This window comes from Haliotis rufescens, unplaced genomic scaffold, assembly GCF_023055435.1.
Source record: "Haliotis rufescens isolate VD_foot unplaced genomic scaffold, xgHalRufe1.0.p SCAF_25, whole genome shotgun sequence".
Taxonomy (NCBI): domain Eukaryota; kingdom Metazoa; phylum Mollusca; class Gastropoda; order Lepetellida; family Haliotidae; genus Haliotis; species Haliotis rufescens.
Genome location: NW_025963946.1, coordinates 801,579 through 821,418, shown reverse-complemented (window position 1 = coordinate 821,418; position 19,840 = coordinate 801,579). Strand labels below are relative to the sequence as shown.

Here is a 19,840-nt window from a genome sequence, read left to right as displayed (position 1 = left end):
GTAACACATGTGACCTGTTATTGACATCATGTTGGAACTAAGAAAAGATTGTAACCTTGAATTGTTTTTCCCTATTTCTCTGCATCCCGTGATTGTCATCTGAATCTATCAGGAGGATCTGGTGACTTGAGTGTGACAGGCTGTTAGTGTCTAATCTTACTAGTCGTGGCACGATACACCAATGCTTCAGTGGATCATGATTTTTTACTTCTTACAAGTATCGATCACAGCATCACACAAAGTAACTCTATGTGAAAACAAAAAAATTCATCCACTGTACCATACTTGACACTGCTGACTGTAAATTGTCAGTGTGCCAGGTATTTGGCCATCCTGTCTATGAAAAAGATGGCTTACACACCACAGATAACAGCACATGCAAGTATCGAGTAGGACTGTGTATTGACCTGGATTTTGTATTGCAATATATTGCCATACTTTAACCTGTATTACAACGTATTGCAATATGTTGCCAATTTACATTTTCATGAGTTAATCAGAGTTATACCCTGTAATATGTCAGTTACCATCAAGCTCCTTACCAGCGTGTGACACCTTCGTTATACTCTCAGTATAGAGAGCTCCACAAACATGCTATAGCTTGATAGTCGCAATGTGTACACGCTAATTGATAAAAAAATCGCCAGAAGCAAGTTGTATCAGAAAGATACTATTTTCCATCTCCATATCGATTAGGAACACATAAATATACTTATTAATATGCCCCAATATATTGTTACATTTACAAACGTATCGCAATATGTATTGCTGAAGATTTGCACCACAGTATACCGGTAATACCACCCTTAGTATTGTGATACATGTCGTTACGTGAAATGCATCTTAAGATGTCTGCTGATCTGAGATGGGTATTTCTAAAATCTTTGTTAATGAATCTGACTGTCGAAATAAAGATAGGAGTAAGTGGGCGCTTTGTTGTGCAAGGCGCACTTCAGAAGTGCCAAGCTAAGTTCACACTTTACTAAAGAGGCGTCAGGGACAGACACTCACTGTGTCAACAATTTTGCAAAAAAGTATCATAAAGAGTATTTAACTTTTCAAAATATTTGAACAATGTTTTGCTACATGTTCATCTGTAAGAAAACATCAATCACTCTATGCTACTGTGCACACATTTGAGCAAACATTTACAATTTTCTCTTACTCTGAAGTGACGTCATAGTTTTAGAATGTTGCATTCACTTTTGTCGCAAGCAATTTGCATTAAAGGGCCCTACTTCTCTTTTTGTGTGGTATTTTACGCTGTGTATGTGACAATTTGCTTTTAAGCTGGTGTTCCTCGACTTTATTGCTACATAGTGGATATAGACTTACTTAAATTTGTAATAAAGGACACACAAAACACAGCAGTTTGAGCTGTGCAGTGAACACAAAACCATACCAGCAGACATCCTTGGGCAGAGTGCTAATTGTGTTGAAGACAGTACTTGCTGCATTTAGTTGTGTAGTTAATAATCTGTTTTTGTTAGTGATAGGTTATGTATTGCATGTAACAAACAAGTATGTAACTTTGTGCAGAACACCCTCTGATAATACAATGTTTGGGAAGTTATGTTTGAGGATGGTAGTTGTGTTTATGTGATCTGTTTTCACATGAGACTTAAATAGAATAATTTAGAGGTTCTGCTAATACACACATCAGTCTCAGGGCTGCAAAATCAACTCATCCTCTCGTATTGACAAGTGGCAGCATGTGCAGGGCGAGAAAGAATTGAATAAACGCTCTTCCTAACAGGTCGAGAATGTATGTTTCAATCAATCAATCATCTCTAATCTTTTTCATTAAAATATGCAAGATAACTTCTAATGTAATATGTCTCTCGCACAATCTAAATAATAACAATGAAATACATGTCCCTCATATCATAAATGACATACTTTGGCAACTGTCTGTTACAGAAATAAACAGGAAGTGAGTTTGTACAGCAGGTATCTAAACTAGTTTTTAAAGGGAGATTATTTTTGTTGTAAGCGACTCGTTACTGACGTTCAAATGTCAAAGTGATGGTGAACAGCCGATGATTGATTTTGTTAGGGACATGGCTGACATATAGATGTATTTGATTGGGTATGATGGGATTTAACTAACGAACAGGCTGAAAAATGGAAAATTTCTCAAAAACAGTATGACTGTAAGAAACGAAAATGAACTGTGCAAGGTTGAGCGAGTTTGAATAGCGGAGATGAATGTAAATGGCGGAGACTCTGAATTATGTTGTACTGTCTGCTGTAAATAATAACTGAGAACATAAAACATTTTGAAATTTAACAGGACAAGTGGAAATATTGCTGGACAAGTACAAAATATGATCTACTTGCCTGCAGGAGAAGATGGGTTTAAGAAATTTGTCGAGCCCTGAGTCTGTGAATCCAAAAGCTAGAAGATGTTGTTAAGTGGCATACTTATACCTCATTGAAGATTGCTATTTGTCTTTCAGATGGAAAAACAACGAAGGTTAGAACGGATAAAGCATAAAACACAACAGTTGCAAGAACTTATTTTACAAGTAAGTATATGTCAGCACCCATCTTCCCAAGGCAAGGGAGTTAATTGACTATTAAGTCCAGTTTCCAACCTTTCCGAAGTTGGCTAGAATTATGGAGTTATATTTTGGCTGGACTAAAGTGTCTATGCATATTCTAATCAAAATCGTGCAACAAAATCAATAATCGGTTCATAAACAACATGGCGACTGCCGTGAAGATTTCGGTCGATTGCAGGATTTGCAGAGCATGTGAACCTTCAAATGGGCTTGGACAGCTGTTTTCCAAATCTTTTCATGCTCAAGTGATTTGATGTACTTCGTGGGGTAAGACCCGCTTTATTACAAAGAAGACCTTGATTATCGATCAGATTGTCTTGACTGGGCGCCGACATTTTGTTTGAAAAAAATACAAGTTATATGCGAGGTGAAATCAGATTGGTCAATAGAAGGGATATAACTCGAAATAGCCACTGGTTTCGCTACGATCGAGCCACGAAATTCAAGCCTAGTTTGGCAAGGGTGGAAACTGGACTTTTAGTGTCAGTTAACTCCTTTGCTTAGGGAAAATGTTCAGCACCTGGATAGGACAATATTGGTCCATGGATTGGAAGTACAGCAGTCATTTCTCTAAGTTATTTTGATAAATATTAATAAGAACTAAGGCATTTCCTTTCTGAAACAAACAAAGAAGAGTGTTAACCTGAAATAAGGCTTTGATTCTGACAATTAGATTGCTATTCTTGTGTGAATGTGAGTGAAGACTCTGCACTAAACTTTGACCTGTATCTAAGTAATGCATAGCCAAGGAGTTGTCTCCCTTGGACATGTTGGAAAGTGGAAACACCAGAATTTGTACGCTATGCAAAATTGACCATTAGTTTAAAAAAACAACAAAAAAACATTTGATGGTCAACTGATGACTAAAATTATTGATCATGAACTAAAATAGATAATTATTTCATCAAGGACTTATTTTCTCTGTATCCTTTATGTCATTAACAGTAAATGATATTGCATTTTTTTGGATCATGTTAACTATGCTCAGTAACTGCAGTATTGAGACTGAAACAGTAATAAAATACATCTACTGGAGTAACTTTACTGTTGCATTGGCAATGCTGCATTTTAAGGAGCAGTTATTTCATCTTCTATAGTGATGAGGGTTACACTTTATCTAACCAACAGATGAAGGAACAGGATTTCAATTTAGATGCAAACATTTCACAAGAAAAGGTATCCAGATATACGAGTCAGGTATCTGAATGCATTCATATTTATTGCATGAGATATGAATATAGTTTGTTTCTTATTTCAGCAAATAGCATTTAAAAATTTGGTGCAAAGAAATCGGGAGTTGGAGAAGACGCAAGGCCCCCCTGGGTCTAATTCTGCAATCCAGCTGCCGTTTATCATCGTGAATACAAGTAAAAAGACAGTCATTGATTGCAGCATATCAAATGACAAGTGAGTGTCCTTAAAAGAATTAGTATGGTTCTTTTGACCTGATGTCAAATTCCATCATGAGTGAAAGCTTGATACTCAAATTAACCCTGTGGGGATTCTCAGTAATAATTGATCCCCAGCAACATACGCTTGACAGAAGAGACTTATTGGATCCAGTGGTGGCTCAGGGATTTGTTTGACTGAGTGTCATTGTACCCAAATAGCATAGATCATTGAAAATATCAATTACTGGTTTGCCGTATTCAATTAACAGGCTCATAGGGTTTTCTTGGGATAGTTAGGATTTTTCTGTGGGGGGCTTTAAGCAGCATTCAGACAAAAAAGAGATTCTCATGTTATGTATGATGATGATGATGATAGATGTTCATGTCGATGATGATTATGATGATGCTCAATGCTCATATTATAGATGATGATAATGATGATAGCAGTGTAAATTGTCTGTATAGGTCTATGATGTACTGTAGCAGGAGGTATACTGACATTTAATTTCTTATTTCAGATATGAATACCTGTTTAAATTTGATAACACATTTGAAATTCACGATGACATCGAGGTTCTAAAAAGAATGGGAATGGCATTTAACCTGGAGAAAGGCCAGTGTACATCTCAAGACATAGTGAAAGCTGCTCGCATGGTTCCCAAGGCTCTGGAACCCTATGTTATAGGTGAGTGCAGACAGGAGTGTTTCCATGGAGCTGGGATATGCCAACTGCTGATATGTCTGCCCTTAAAACTTTGTAGAATGCACATTCGTAATAGGACAAGTGAAGGGGTCCTTGTCATTTTGTGTGTTTGCAGGATACCCAGTATTATGTCTATAAATCAAAAACATCTGTCTGTCACACTTATTTTTAGAGCAGAACTAGAAAACTATTCGAAATACCTTTAGGAAACTTGCACACATAAAATTGGTTTATTACATTAATAATACATTAATATTTATAATTGTGACATCTAATTGTGTAACATTTCTATATTGATAATTTCTTGTTGGTATCCGTTTAAAGGGCCTCCACCCTCATGAATCCAACAGCATTTCTCTCCAGATGCTAACATGCTGTATGCTTCTCTTCCTCATTCACTCTATCCTCATGTTTAACTTTCTTTCAATTGTTTGTGTGTGTTTTCGGGGTTATAATATACATCCCAGGCAACCTTTCCTTGTTGTAAAAGGCGACTAAATGGATTGGGTGACCACACATGATGACTGTTGATTGTGTCTTCGAACTCCGACACCACAGGAAGTTACTCATACTCTTTTCCTATTTCATTTGTTTTCTGTACGGGGTATATCAGTGATAAGAGTATGGGCTCATAGGGCAGGGCACAGAATTTCAAGCACCATTCCAGTGCAGGCAGGGGCGGACGGGTAGCCTAGTTGTTAAAGCGTTCGCTTGTCACACCGAAGACCTGGATTCGAATCCCGACATGGGTACAATGTGTGAAGCCCATTTCTGGTGTCCCCTGCCGATATATTGCTGGAATATTGCTTAAAGCAGCGTAAAAACCATACTCACTCAATCCAGTGCAGACAGCAATGGATCTACCAAACCAGCCTATTTTAACATATCTACAGAACCAGCCCACACAGTCATGTGGTCTCCTTTTGTTCCTCTCTGCCTGTCTCCTTTCTGTGTCTCCCTTCATTCTGACCATTGATCTTTTACCTGTCTTGTGCTAAGATTGAGCATGTTTGTACATAAAATAAGAAACTGTTTGGAAATGGAACAATTTTAAACTTATCTCATCTCACACTATGCATTTCTTCCTTCTTTCTTCGATCCTCATGTGGAAAAGTGCTTGAATAAACTTTCCAGCTTCTAAAAGCAATTCGGGGTGATGGAGTAGCCAAGTGGTTTAAGTGTTCGCTCATCACACCGAAGGCCTTGGTTTGATTCCCCACAGGCGTAAAATGTGTGAACCCCATTTCTGGTGTCCCCTGCCATGATATTGCTGACTAGATTGATAGACAACTCATTTCTACACATGTACAAGCCATCTATATTCGATTAATGCACCTTACTTACCGAAATATCGGAATTTTATTTAGCGAGCCGGAAAAATGTCACTGAAGGCGTATGTAAGTAGATTTCTGTTGCGGGCAGAATCTAAGTAGTCAGCTGAATGGCTGACCTACTTAGACTAAGTCAGTAACAAAATCCCATGTGGGTCCAAAATGGTAGTTTTGACTGACAAACAAGTGCATCCATGGAATTTGAAATAAAGATGGATCTAATCATTTGCCAGGGGCACAGGAAAAATTGTTCTCATCTAGGAAACAGCGGAGCGATTAAGGAGAAATGGAAATAGCTTGGGTGGGTCACATGGCACGGGGCACAGGATTGCAGGGCAGGATCCTATTGTTTGGGTGGTGACCATGGTGATGCTGAGACGTGTTCGGGTGTATTTTTGAAGATAAAAACTTTATTCAAGCACATTTCCACATAAGGATCGAAAGAAGAAGGAAGAAGAAATGCATTGTGTGAGATAGGATAAGTATCTTAAGTATACAATTTATTGTAACATTTGCAGTCTCTGTGACAGTGTACCAGTGTACAGTAAAGTTTAACGTTAATCTTGGTTTTCCAGAAATGGCTCAGAATGCTCGTGCCCTGCCTTCCAGTTCTGCTGCAATCCGCCCAATAGACCCCATGGCAGTCAGCCAACAACAGGCCAGGTGAGTACACCCTCAAACTAAACACCTCGGTGTGACGGCGTCATCACATCGGTGGATTTCTTGCATTGTATTGGCCTTCTGCCCATTGAGACTCCCCTGAATAGGTCCACAACAACTGTATGCTTGTCTTACGGGGCGACTAAATAGATTGGGTGGTCAGACTCAGTGCTTAGGTTGTTTGTTGTCATCGTACCCCTACTGCGTGGAATGTTGCTCATTATATCAATCCCTGGCTCGTGTGCTTGATAAAATGTTACTGCACACAGTTACTTTCCGATACAGATATATATTTTTTACTATAGTTTGTTGTTAATGGTCTGTTAAAACAAGTGATTATATTGGTTTGGCTTCATCATTTTGCTACTTTGCTGAAAGATGTTCAATATTATGTCCAGGTATCGTCAGGCAACAGCAGCTCAGTCCTACCTCAGTGCAGGCGACACCGAAGCGGAAGTAGCCGCCATGACTGCCGCCGCTCTATCTCGACAGTCCAGTCTCGGTTCATCCGACGTGCATTCTCGGACAGCCACCGAAACACCGTCGGAAAACTTCTCCGACGAAGAAAGTGACAGTGATCGGTCCAGCCCAGTTGATATGGGTTAAGGCAAACCAAGTGAATTGTGTGGAAGAGATGAGCAATAAATGTGCAGCTGGCAGTTGTATTGTTGCCATGGTGACAGAGACACACGTGTGCTATGATTGCGTCTCATCGACCCTTGACAAAAGGGTCGTTCTTCAGCAGCAAATGGCGAAATCTAGAAAACAATTAATGCTATGGTAGCTAAACGTCACTCCAAACAATTTGACCAGACACAATGGAGAAGTGACAAGTCATCTCCATGTGAATACTGTCTTGTCATTGAGACTTTCTCAGGTCGTGCTTCTGGAACTTGCTTAATGAAGAGGTCAAGATTAATTTAGTTAGTCATTTGCAAATTTTGACACCCATACATGATTGGTTAATTTATACTGATTTTGCTGAAAATCTAAATTTTTAAGTCATTTTGGTTTGTGGCCAAGTATATAAATATTTGATTTGAAATTAATATAACTTATCTTATTCTTAAGTATTTTAGTTATGGAGGCAATTTTTTATCAGACTTACTAATTTGGTAGCTTCCATACCTCAAGTGTTCAGTGGACTATCTTTCATTATGTCAGTGGAAGAGTCAATTGTAGTCATTAGGGGTGATAGATTTGCAGCTTTGTTTGACATAGGACAGTGTGCAGTAGTTTCACTGTGGAGTGTTTTTATCTAAAATGTGATAGTGATGGTCTACACTCTATAGTGTTTTAGAAACACTTGGTTAGTGTTATAACTATCTGATTTTCTACCAGTAGATTTTTTTTGTCTAAATGTTATTTATGGTAGTATAAGTTGTTAAATTAATGAAGTTTGTCTGCAGAAACTAATATTCTGTTGCTGGTTATTTTCCAGTTGTCATGGAAACTGGTTGAAATTATTTGTTTCCGCCAAACTGATCGTGTTGTTAATCATGGGTACTTTTTTTCCTTCATCATGACAAATGTCAGTATTTTCCATGTTTAATAGGCATAACATTGGACTAAACAATTGTTTGAAATTTAACATATTCATATTTTAACTATGGCTCAACTGGTATGGTTGAAAATTGCAACCAATATTTGTCTATTTGGAGTTTAAAATGTAGGACAATTTTTACAAATGTTACTTTGAAATATAATTATTGATAAGATCCAGCTTAGTGTCTGCACATTAGGACCCCCCCTCTCTGACAATTTGAAAAACTTGGCTCATGCTAACAAGTGTGACATTCTGTATAACAATGATAAGATGTGACTTAAGGCAAACCAACATTACAGTGTTGTACATATTTGTATATTTGACACAGTACAAATTTCCTATATATTTTTACAAGAACATTTCACAAGTTACCCTGGTTACTACAAGTACCTCAACAGCGTGATTCCAAACACTATATCCTTAGAGGTGCTATTGTTAAAGCTTTGTGGCTTTAAATACATGGAAAACAAACTGACTCATCTATGCACTGATAACTTGTGTAGGCTCTAACTATTCTAAGTGGCTGTATGGTGGCCTAGAGGTCACATCATCTGACCATTATGCAGGAAAACCATGTTCGATTCCATTTGTATAAAATAGTATCCCTGCTCTCAGAGATCTGGAAGGTCGGAGTAGACTCTGAGAATCTTCTTGTCATGTCTTGAAGACAATCTGAATTTTATGGTAATTGCCTTTTATGACATACCACTCAATTTAACTCATACACTTGAGTATTAATGAAACGGGCATAGACGAATGAATGCAAATGGCTGCTATAACCTACACCGTTGGAGATAACATCTCTCAGGCCTCAAAGTTACGACTAAAACGGTCGCCAATTCAACCTAAATTTCAATTTGTCTACTGTCCAAAATCTAATGACTACCTTGAAAATATCTTGTGGCAACTAAATTCTATTGCTTCACATTTGAAGACACAAAAATATATAACAGCTAAATGTGGAAAACATGTCGGCTAATAATTGTACTTGCGTATAAGTCCTGCTAAAATCGACAATGAACAGAAATACATAAATATTAATGTAATTAGTATCTTATTCAGTTGACATTGCTCATTGCATAAGCACAGATATACCTATATAATCTTGTAACATAAATTGCATCATTGTTGGAGTCCCAAGTTACAAAAATCAAGTACAGTTTCCACTAATATACAATTCCAAGACTAATGCTATAACTGGTACATATTATAATAGTTATTTGATAAAAGATAATTTTATATGCTTTTGGCTACCTACAATATTGGCTCAACTTCTTGATTTTACCACTGGCTACTCGGAAAAATGCTTGTAGCCATATGGCTACTTGGGAAATTTTTTAACTTTGAGGCCTGTCTCATTAAAACCAGGCCATGCTCCCAGGCAGAGAAAACAAAGTGATTACCTTATAGATTTGAACACTTGAGAATAGGTCAGTGCCATGTTGCTGGTAAGGGATAACTTAAATTAGGATAGGTTGTCACAGTGCATCTCTTTACTGATCATCTGTTCCATGCAGTGTTTGAAATAATATTAAAACCGAACAAGACAGTCGGGCAGGTGACTCATAAATGTTTCCTGCCCATCTTCAAAGTTACCTGGGAGAGGTCGTGTAGCCTGGTGGTTAAAGCCTTCGCTCGTCACGCCGAAGACTGCGGTTCAATTCCCAACATGGGTACAATGTGTGAAGCCCATTTCTGGTGTCCCCCGCCGTGATATTGCTGGAATTTTGCTAAAAGCGGCGTAAGACCATACTCGCTTGCTCACTCAAAGTTACCTGCCCGCATTCAGGTAAAACATTGCGAAAAATAAAGAGACAGATCGCGTCTTGATTCAGGTGAGATAATGCTAACAATTACTTGAGAATCTACGAGGAGTTATATAAAACTGAAGATGTAAGTAGGTTTAAATTTATCTGCCAGACATTCGGGCAGGTCGAGGAAAATTTCATGAAGCCCGACAGAAAAGTTAACAGCCACGACATGATTCCATTTCGGACATGGTTCCATGCAATCTAATCATGCCTGTCCCAGACTCAACAAATATTGCAGACACTGTTTTAAGGCAACATTATTATATTTTCCAAGTTTTAAATGTTTCAGTGTGGCCCAGGATGTGAAAGTGGCAGAAGCCCTCACACTTGGAATATTTGATTAGTCTGGCTATCAGGCAGGTCTTGGCTAAATCCAGAACTGTAGCCAGACCCCCGAGTCATGCAGACCAACTGCTGAAATCCACTCAGCTTCAATGAATTATGTGAAATTTCAAACAAATGTTTTTTTGCATCTCAAATGAATGACACATGTTTCTCACTAATTAGTTATGCAGTTTTGATTGTTATGATGTTTCATCATATGATAATGATGATTATGTGTATTTTACTCAACATGTGAAGTGAATGGGCTTTATCATTAAGCTGCCCCCCCAAACTTGGAAAAAACTTTGTACTGGGGCAACATGTTTGTTTAAACTGGTCACTAAATCAAAGACAAAAGATGCAATTTGGAAAGCATTTATGACTTGTACAGTTTTCCTTCAGCTCAAAAGGGGTAAGCTCACATTGAGGACTTCTTACAGCATTTATAAGGAGTACAAGGACACATTACTATTAATAATTGTATTAGCTGTTTATTTCAGAAGAAATATTTCAACCAAAATGATTATATTTGGACTCCCTTCTTTAGCCTGCAACATTTGTGTTTTTTGTACAAAAGAATATTTTTCCCTTTTCATTTCAACATCATGCTGAGCCAAGCTGAAAAGAAATTAACATTTATCAATGCGAAATTTAATCATGTTTTAAGAGGTTGATATGTAAATCCTCCGTTAAATTTCTTGATGTTGAATATATTTAACAGTGAATATATGTTACTGTCTTGCAGGAATCAAGGCTAAATTAGGAGAATATTTTAATTCAGTTATGTTCATATTTCTACTTAAATCACTGACTCAGTTTCATATCCAGCTCAACAGGGGATACTGCCATGGGAAGGCCTGAATGTGTTCAGAGATATAGAGTACCTTCTTCCTTTCAACTGATTGAATCATTCTTGCATCATGATACATTAAATTTGATCTATTTTACAATTCTCTGAATGCTGACAATTTCTATATTCATAATGCTTCATATAATTCTTTAGTCAGGCGTTTTGTGATTCAGTTATCAAAAAAATGAAAGAAAAATCAAAAGTTTTAATGACCAAACCACCATTAACTTGAGTAATTATTATTCCTTGGGTTTTAACATTAGTTGTTAAATATGCAATTGGTCCACATTTAGTGTTGTGTTGATAATGGACTGAAACACGACATCACCTTTTAGAACATCCTGGTTTAAATTTGATAAATAAAGGTTTATTTGGTTTAGTCGAAATTGATGTGATAGAGATAACATGTAACTGTTTTTTAATGGAAAATAGAAGGACGACATCAAATATTTTGCTGTAACCAAGTGTATTGGTTAATAGTTTAATTTTCTTACAATCAACCTTTGAGATTCATGTTTATAAGGTGAAGTGTTCTTTCAGCCCGTTAGGAAGGGTGGTTTAATGGGGAGTATGTTAATGAACTAGCTCTAAGAAATGGTGCCTTGATAATATATATATATAAATATATATATATATCCGGCGTTGGTAACTATAGCAAGTTGTCATAATTACCATGAATCAATCATTTTGTACATAAACATTCATCACAAGGCATAACGACCACCATTTACCATCATTGTCCTTAGCCCCTAAGCAAATTTGATGTATAGTATATTTAATGACTATTTTTCACTATTTCAACTATACAACTTGTGTGATAGAGAGGTGAACTGCAACCATTGCCATTCCTACTCTAAAGTTGTGAATACTTGATATTAAATTGTTTTGCAATTGCCAATGAAGATTTTTTTTTATCATCCAGTTAACTACAGGTGGAGTATATTAATGCTGGACAGAAGGGCAGAGGTGTACCAGTACTTGGTACTGGTTTGTCTCTAGGTTTGGTTCTCCAGGTTGGCACATTGATAAAAGCCATTAGTCACCGTGTGTCTGCAGAAGTAGTCATGGCTTCCAGTTCAAGCCTAGTGACGAAGTGGAAATACTAGTTAAGCTAGTTACGTTATACTTGTCTGATATTCACAGCGGACAATATGGATCTATCTCATGCTGTCAACCCACTAAGGTATACAAGCTTGTCCACAGTTTGGAATAACTCCATATAATTAACAGATCAGTAGCTGTATTGGAACTAGCTAGCAATGATTAACAGTGTAATGATTTGATTCACAAAAACATTGTATGTCAAGGCTGAAAGGTTTTGCATGTTGCTCTCCAGCGCCCAGTTCCCTAAAGAGATTTTTGCGATCAACTGTGATCAATGTATGGTCATTGACATCATCTAAGGGACTGACCATTTCATATTCTTTCAGGAGTCTGGGATTTTGTATCAAGATTATCATTTTTTTAATTTGAGCTGCAAAACCAGATATATTTTTTTTAAACTACGAGCCTGAATTATTTTTGAAAAGAAAAACGCCTTGCAACAATGTAAAAAAATTGCAAGCAATATTTTCTGTTTTTCAAAGTTCTGAAGTATAATAATTCTTTTCACGAATGTTTAGGGACAATTTTATTTTTTCAATAAAATCCCAGGCACTCCCCAAGAATATCAATTGGTTGGCCCTAAAGCACATAGATTGATTTGTGGAACTGTGCTGCACTTGCACATCTGGTGCCTGTTCCCCAATACATCTTTGTGCTGACTATTGTGAGACTATTGTGAAGCCTGGGAGGTCAGACCTGGTTGCCATTGACTGGAGTTGATTCAAAACTATATTCGTCCTGATAAATAACATGGATCAGGCACCTTAAAATGCAGATGGGTTTAACAAAACATTGACCTGCAAGCATTATATTCTGTTATGTGTGCGGTTTAAATTATCCTACAAACACTATGAATGCAGTTTTCTTAAGAATGGGCCTGGATGTGTCCAACCCGAGTCCTAGTAAGGCAATTTCTTTTAGCCTATGACAAGAATGAGTTTCTTGCCTGCTTTTAAGAGGATACATAAGAGTTGAATTGAAGCTGTTTGAAAGTATTTCTATAGTAAAGTATAGACAAAAGTTGAATATATATGCAGAGCTACATGCTATTGATTAGTGAAAGATATCTATGTAACAATTATCAGCAAATACGTTTCTTAATTTAGCTTGAACTATAAAGGCTGCATATTGTGATTTCAAACGAAGACATATTTTCAATTTCCTTTTTTTCACAATTGTCAGACATTAATCAAGTTTTCACTATCTTTGATCTTGAATACTTTTAGAATTGTCCTCATTGTAAATAGTTCGTCAACTCCATAATGTTCGGTTATTCACATATGGCAAATGGTTTGCAGTCAAGGGAAAACGATGTCAATTGGAAGCTACTTTTACGTGTCCACCTCATTGAAAACATCACTCACTGTCATCCAGCCCTATCACAGACCCGTGTTCTATGCTACACATCATAAACAGCTGTGCAGATGATATGGTGTTTGTTGTTTTGTATTGTTTCATGTTTGGGGTTGCTGGTCTCTGACCAAGTGGATCGTGTGGTCCAGCTCAGAGACTTGGTTGATAGCGACAACCTTTAAGTGACAACTAAATACCTATCATTTCTCTCTTCTTGCATTGCCCATAGGGCATGCATCAGTGTTATGGACAATTGCGCGCTACAAGTGACATTATTATACCCCCACTTTCTTCTGTCCGGTATATAGTTACACCAAGGAATTCCGTCCCTCCTTCCGAAGACATTATGTTAAACTTAAAAGCAGCTACTGCATAGATTCCTTTCAAACTTGGCGAACACATTCTGTACCAATAGGAGAGGTGTAGTGAAAAGTTTGATTTCAATATTTAGATTTTCTTTCATGTTCTGAACTTAGAACTTTTTATTTCTTCAACATTTGTACGACCTGTAACTTGAAAACTAATTTATAGAATCTTTTCAAATTGGGGATACAGTTTCTATATCAATAGGAGAGGTACAGTCCAAAGTTCGATTTCGATAAGTGGATTTTTTAAAATAGAAAATAAAATATTTATAGGTTCCCCTAATATTGTCGCGACATTGTTTCAACGTTAAATCACACACTCTTTAGGATTCCACAGGATTGTAATTCGGTATTATACAAACGCAGTTGAACTTCCATATATCCAGTTGTCCCTTTTGACATTCAGGAGAGGTAATCTTGAGGTCGAAATTCAGGCTCCTAAGAGTAAGTTTCGGCTGCTTAATAACCATGATCGTCTTGAAGAAAACGAATTGCAATATTCACCAATCTCATTAAAATCAGATCTTAGTTCTCGCTACCACTAAACAAAGATCTGAGGACATCCCATTACGGGTCACGTCAGACCGAGCTTGCGCGAACTTTGACCGACCAATGGAATGACCAATCAGAAGGCAGCTTTCTCGTGCTTTACGGCACTAATTTCAAATTGGCGACTACGCTACGCAACATATTTTGACAAATTCTCGATTACAAATTTGAAACCTGAACAAAAGAAAATTCTGCAATGGCTAATTGATGGTCTTGATTGTATTTATTCAGTCGTTAAACCCGTAACCATCGTTCGGAATACCCCGTGTAAAGTTTTCGAGGTTGTATGATCAGAAATCACATTCCGACTGTTACTTTCATGATCTGGTAAGCGACGCTCTGATTGGTGGGATGAAAGGTCGTTCTGACATGACCTCTAATGGGATGTCTTCAGATATTTGTTTAGCGGTAGCGAGAACTAAGGTCTGATTTTAATGAGATTGAATATTCACAAGTATGATCCAGATCATAGTGAACTAATTTGGGGAATATGTGAAACCACAGTTGATGGTCCTTCGTCCACACGATTTCGCACGAATTTATCGTGTCCAGCACAGACGGATTTAGTTATCGGAATGCCTGGCTCGAATGATGCGTGCCATTTTAATATAAAGAAATGTAATGGAAAAGGTGACAGCTTGGTCGTCCACCTTATGATGCATGTGAATCTTGCGTTCAACATACATAGGCTGATCCAGAGGGGGTGCCCAGGGGGTGCCGGACCCCCGCCACCTTTTGAAAACCAAATGAGTATGTTGTAGAAAAAACCGCACCCCACTGAGACAGGATTTGTTATTCGACCCCTCCCTTTTAATAATGCTGGATCCGCCCTTGCATCAACATGTGATCTATTGCCGTTTGGAACCATTTCCTTGTAGAAGCAATAGACTGCATGTACAGAACGAAACTTGACGTTTCGGTCAGTGAATGTTTTGCACCTTTCTCTTCTAGGTTTGTGTAATACCACTAAAGTGACTATGGAAACATGTGCCTTGAACAGTTATCGTGTTATAGCCCACGCGTTATTGTTTGTGACATATGCCAGCATACTAACAGAAAAATGTATGAAGGAGTCCAGGCGAATAGATGAGTTCAATGATTTATTGTATGAGACTGTATGAGTTAAACATTGCTTGTTCGTATTCTTCTTTTCCGAAGTTGTGTTGAGGTGAGGTTAACTTTTTCTTACATATTTGGATACTTTGTCACATAACCGGTGTATTACTTAACCGAATTTGCAGTTAGTTTTTTTTATAGCTGTTATTTGTGAGTTCGTGGTTGATGGGTGCATCAACCAAGTCAGCGAGCCTGACCACCCGATCCGTTGGTCGCCTCATACGACCAGCATTGTTGTGTGATCCCTTCCGTCCCGGATCTTCACGAGTGGAGACAACATTGGTGCCAAAACGATGTAAGTCACGACGTGGGGGACAGGTCTCAGATGTGGCATCAAGTGACGAATGGGGTCGCTTACAGATTCAGCTTTACTAATACCAACCCTAACATTAACACAAAAAAGTATTGCTGCATTTTTGTTTCCGAGAGGGGCGGTGGGTTAGCCTAGTGGTTAAGCGTTCGCTCGTCACGCCGAAGACCCGGGTTCGATTCCCGACATGGGTACAATGTGTGAAGCCCATTTCTGGTGTCCCCCGCCGTGATATTGCTGTAATATTGCTAAAAGCGGCGTAAAACCATACTCACTCACTAGTCTCCGAGACCCAAGAGAATATACTAACTCAAGTGTAGAATACATTGGCAAGTCTAACTGCTGCATTTGAAAATACTTTTTATTTGTGGATTTAAATTTTAATGAGAAAATTACATTTCTGGGACTAAACGTTAGTCTAATACAACATGTGATAGCTCCAATATAGGAGGTATATATGAGTTAAAATAAGCGTCTTGTATATACCTTTCAAATCAGGACGAATAGCTCAGACGCATTTTGCGGTATATTTTAAGACCGAATATATATTCACGAACAGTTTGATAAGGTAGAGTCGGCACGCATGTCTTCAAAATACACGAACTGCCTGGTCTATATAGCTTATGCTGAAGCACGCGTGTACAACCTTCCCATCGCGGTGTACTTCATATATCTACGTTATATAGTGCGACGTACTGTATTGAATGAAGTCATCTGCGTGCTCTTCGCATTGCCACGGGGCGTTAAGTATCTAGTTATAGTATCGTTAGTTTTGGGTCGTCACACCGAAGACCCGGGTTCGATTCCCACATGTTTACAATGAGTGAAGCTGATTATTGTTGACGTAGCTTGGATAATGCTGAAATTATCACTCACTCATAATATGCCCCATGCACATATTTTATCATGTAACCAGTTCACCGTGGAGAGTTGCCTCCCTTGGGAGTGCCTGGCACCTATGATCGTGGGTTCATATCCCAGATTCGCTCCGATTATGTTTCTAGGCTTGTCAGCACCATACCCGTGCTCGTGGTTTCATCGAAAAAGTAAACGTCTGAGACCTGCGTCACTTCTGGCTTTCCTCCCACATTAAGCTGACACGCCGTGACGTAACTGAAATACGGTTCAAATCTGTGTTCAACCAAATTCACTCTTCCGAAATGGGGGCGGTGGGGACGCCTAGTGGTTAAAGCGTTCTCTCGTCACGCCAAAGACCCGGTTTCGATTCCCCACATGGGTACAATGTGTGAAGCCCATTTCTGGTATCCCCCGCCGTGATATTGCTCGAAAATTGCTAAAAGCGGCGATAGACCATAATCACTCACTCTCTCACTCTTCCGAAATGTGAAAATGTTAATATACTGTATGTTACGCGCACCCTTCCCAAGCCTCACCATCAAGCCGTTGGTACCAGTAGCATATGGCACAACAATCTCCCGTTCAGGTACATTTGAAAAACGTGTGACGTGCAAGATCCCCCTGTAGATTGATGGCGCACAAACACCCGTTTCGTCCATCTCGACGCGTTGCTTTGGTAACATATGTCTGAATATGAACGCTTCTCTGTAATATATTGAAATAATCGCACAAACTATTCACTGGAAATTATTCTGTGATGTTTTTTCCGGCCTTCCAAATAAAAGGTCAATTCGTCTAAGTTGCCAGAATTCGCTGTGCAGAGTTGCGTCCCTTGGGCATACCAGACACTGATAAATGTGTGTTCGAATCCCAGTTCGCCCCGATTACGTTTCTAGGTTTGTAAGCACCACACCTGCATCTCTTCGGGCTTTCCCCCCACATTAACCTGGCACGTTATATAACTGAAATACTGTTCAAAACTGCGTTAAACCCAAATTACTCACTCGAGTGAAAAACAAATAAAGATGGATGGAAACAATGTTGTCATTTTTCTCGAATTCGCACACCAAAAGACCAAATAGCTCAAATATGAATATCGAATGAGCACACAAAACTAAACTTGCTGTGTCCGTCATGAGACGACTCGGAACTCATCAACATTAATGCATGCCATCGCAGTAACGTCACAGGAGCGATGGGGAAGCCTAGTGGTTGAAGCGTTCGCTCGTCACGCCGAAGACCCGGGTTCGATTCCCTACATGGGGACAATGCGTGTAACTCATTTCTTATGTACCCTTGTTGTGATATTGCATGAATCTTGCTAAAAGCGGCGTAAAACCATACCCACTCACCCCACCAGTGCCCAATGCTACATACAATTTCGTTTATCCGACTTACTCGTTAATCCGGCACACGCATATGCAACCTACCATGTCGGATTAACGGGACTTGACTGTATACTGTGGGCATGGGTGGTGTGTGAAAGCCTGTTATCAATGTTTTGTGTATTTTCTTGTTTAACGCCGCACACAATAATATTCTAGCTGTATATGGCGACCGTGTGTAAATTGTCAGGTCAAGCGATTGACATCATGAGCATCGATCTATGCGATTGGGTGAGTTAGTGAGTTAGTTAAAATTAACGTCGCATCGGCATTTTTTCAGCCATATAGCGACTATACGCATTTGGGATACGATGACACATATCAACCAAGTCAGCGAGCCGATCCCGTTAGTCGGCTCTTACGACAAGCATGGGTTGCTGAAGACCTCTTCTAACCCGGTACTTCACGGGTCTGTTATCAGTGAAGGGCCTTGTAACGTCACCAGACACCTTTCACAACCCGTATAAAATTGCCACCATAGACGACAACCTGGTTCTGACATTCTCCGCTCTCTCCAATTAGATATCCATATCTCGACACGTTAAGTCTATAATTTGTAAATATGTAATGGCTGAATTTCTTTACATATATCCTACCGTGGGAGTGGGAGCGTCCCCAACAACCTATGATTGTTGTACGAAGAGACTGAATGGGCCCGGCGTCACAGTACCCCGACGGCATGGAACGTTGTTCACTATATCAGTCACTGGTTTGTCTGGTCCCGATTCGATCATTTACAGGCCGATGTCATTTGGTATTGCTGAGTACAGCGTTTAACAACAACAAACAAACGACATATATTAATACTTTCGCATGTTTGAAGCATCATGATGATCACACTATTCTTCATGTAGATGAGGGCGGTCGGGTAGCCTAGTGGTTAAAGCGTTTGCTCGTCACGCCGAAGATCCGGGTTCGATTCCCGACATGGGTACAATGCGTGAAGCCATTTCTGGGGTACCTCGCCGTGATATTGCTGGAACATTGCTAAAAGCGGCGTAAAAACATACTCACTCACTCACTCACTCATGCAGATGATTCTGAGCCGGGAATTCATTGGCCATTCTGACCGCGGATTCTAAACAAGGACCACTGACGAAGGTATAGGTCATTATGAAAAAATATAATTGAGACATTTTTCATCAACTATGACATTGTTTAAGTCGGAGGAATCACCCCAATCTGTCGATTCCAAGAAAGAAAGAAAAAAGAAAAGTAGAGGGACCGCCTTCGTGGTCTAGTTGTAGAGCGTCCGCCCGGAGAGCGGAAGGTCCGGGGTTCGATCCCCGGCCGCGTCATACCAAAGGACGTTAAAAGTTGGTACTTGTTTTTTACCCTGTCTGGCGCTCGACATTAAGGGGCTGGTCGGCTCGGAGTCAGTATACTGTGTCTGAGTGGGGGTAGTCATTTTAAACTGCGGCATGGTATCTCAGTGTGCTAGCACTATAAATCGGCATCAGTCCGGACTAGTACAAGCAACCACACATACACGTGCATGCACGTCGCTATGTAAGTGCAATAATCTTGGACCCCATTTCATCTCACCTCACCCAAAAAATTTTAAAAAAATAAAAATCGATCCGGCCTTTCGGGCTCGTTGATTCTCCTTCCGGAATCCGC

At 39.1% G+C, this 19,840-nt stretch overlaps 1 protein-coding gene across 1 annotated transcript in view; it reads left to right on the top strand.

Annotated features, from left to right (window-relative positions):
• LOC124141365 (transcription factor Dp-1-like) overlaps nucleotides 1–13,712 on the top strand; it is a 37,975-nt gene extending 24,263 nt beyond the window's left edge. Inside the window, exons 8-12 of the mRNA XM_046509360.2 lie at nucleotides 2,460–2,528; nucleotides 3,823–3,971; nucleotides 4,474–4,640; nucleotides 6,565–6,652; nucleotides 7,048–13,712. Of these exons, the coding sequence (XP_046365316.1) occupies nucleotides 2,460–2,528; nucleotides 3,823–3,971; nucleotides 4,474–4,640; nucleotides 6,565–6,652; nucleotides 7,048–7,255 (681 nt within the window). The 3' untranslated portion in view covers nucleotides 7,256–13,712. The remainder of the gene's footprint in view (nucleotides 1–2,459; nucleotides 2,529–3,822; nucleotides 3,972–4,473; nucleotides 4,641–6,564; nucleotides 6,653–7,047) is intronic.
• The last annotated feature ends 6,128 nt before the right edge of the window (nucleotides 13,713–19,840 follow it).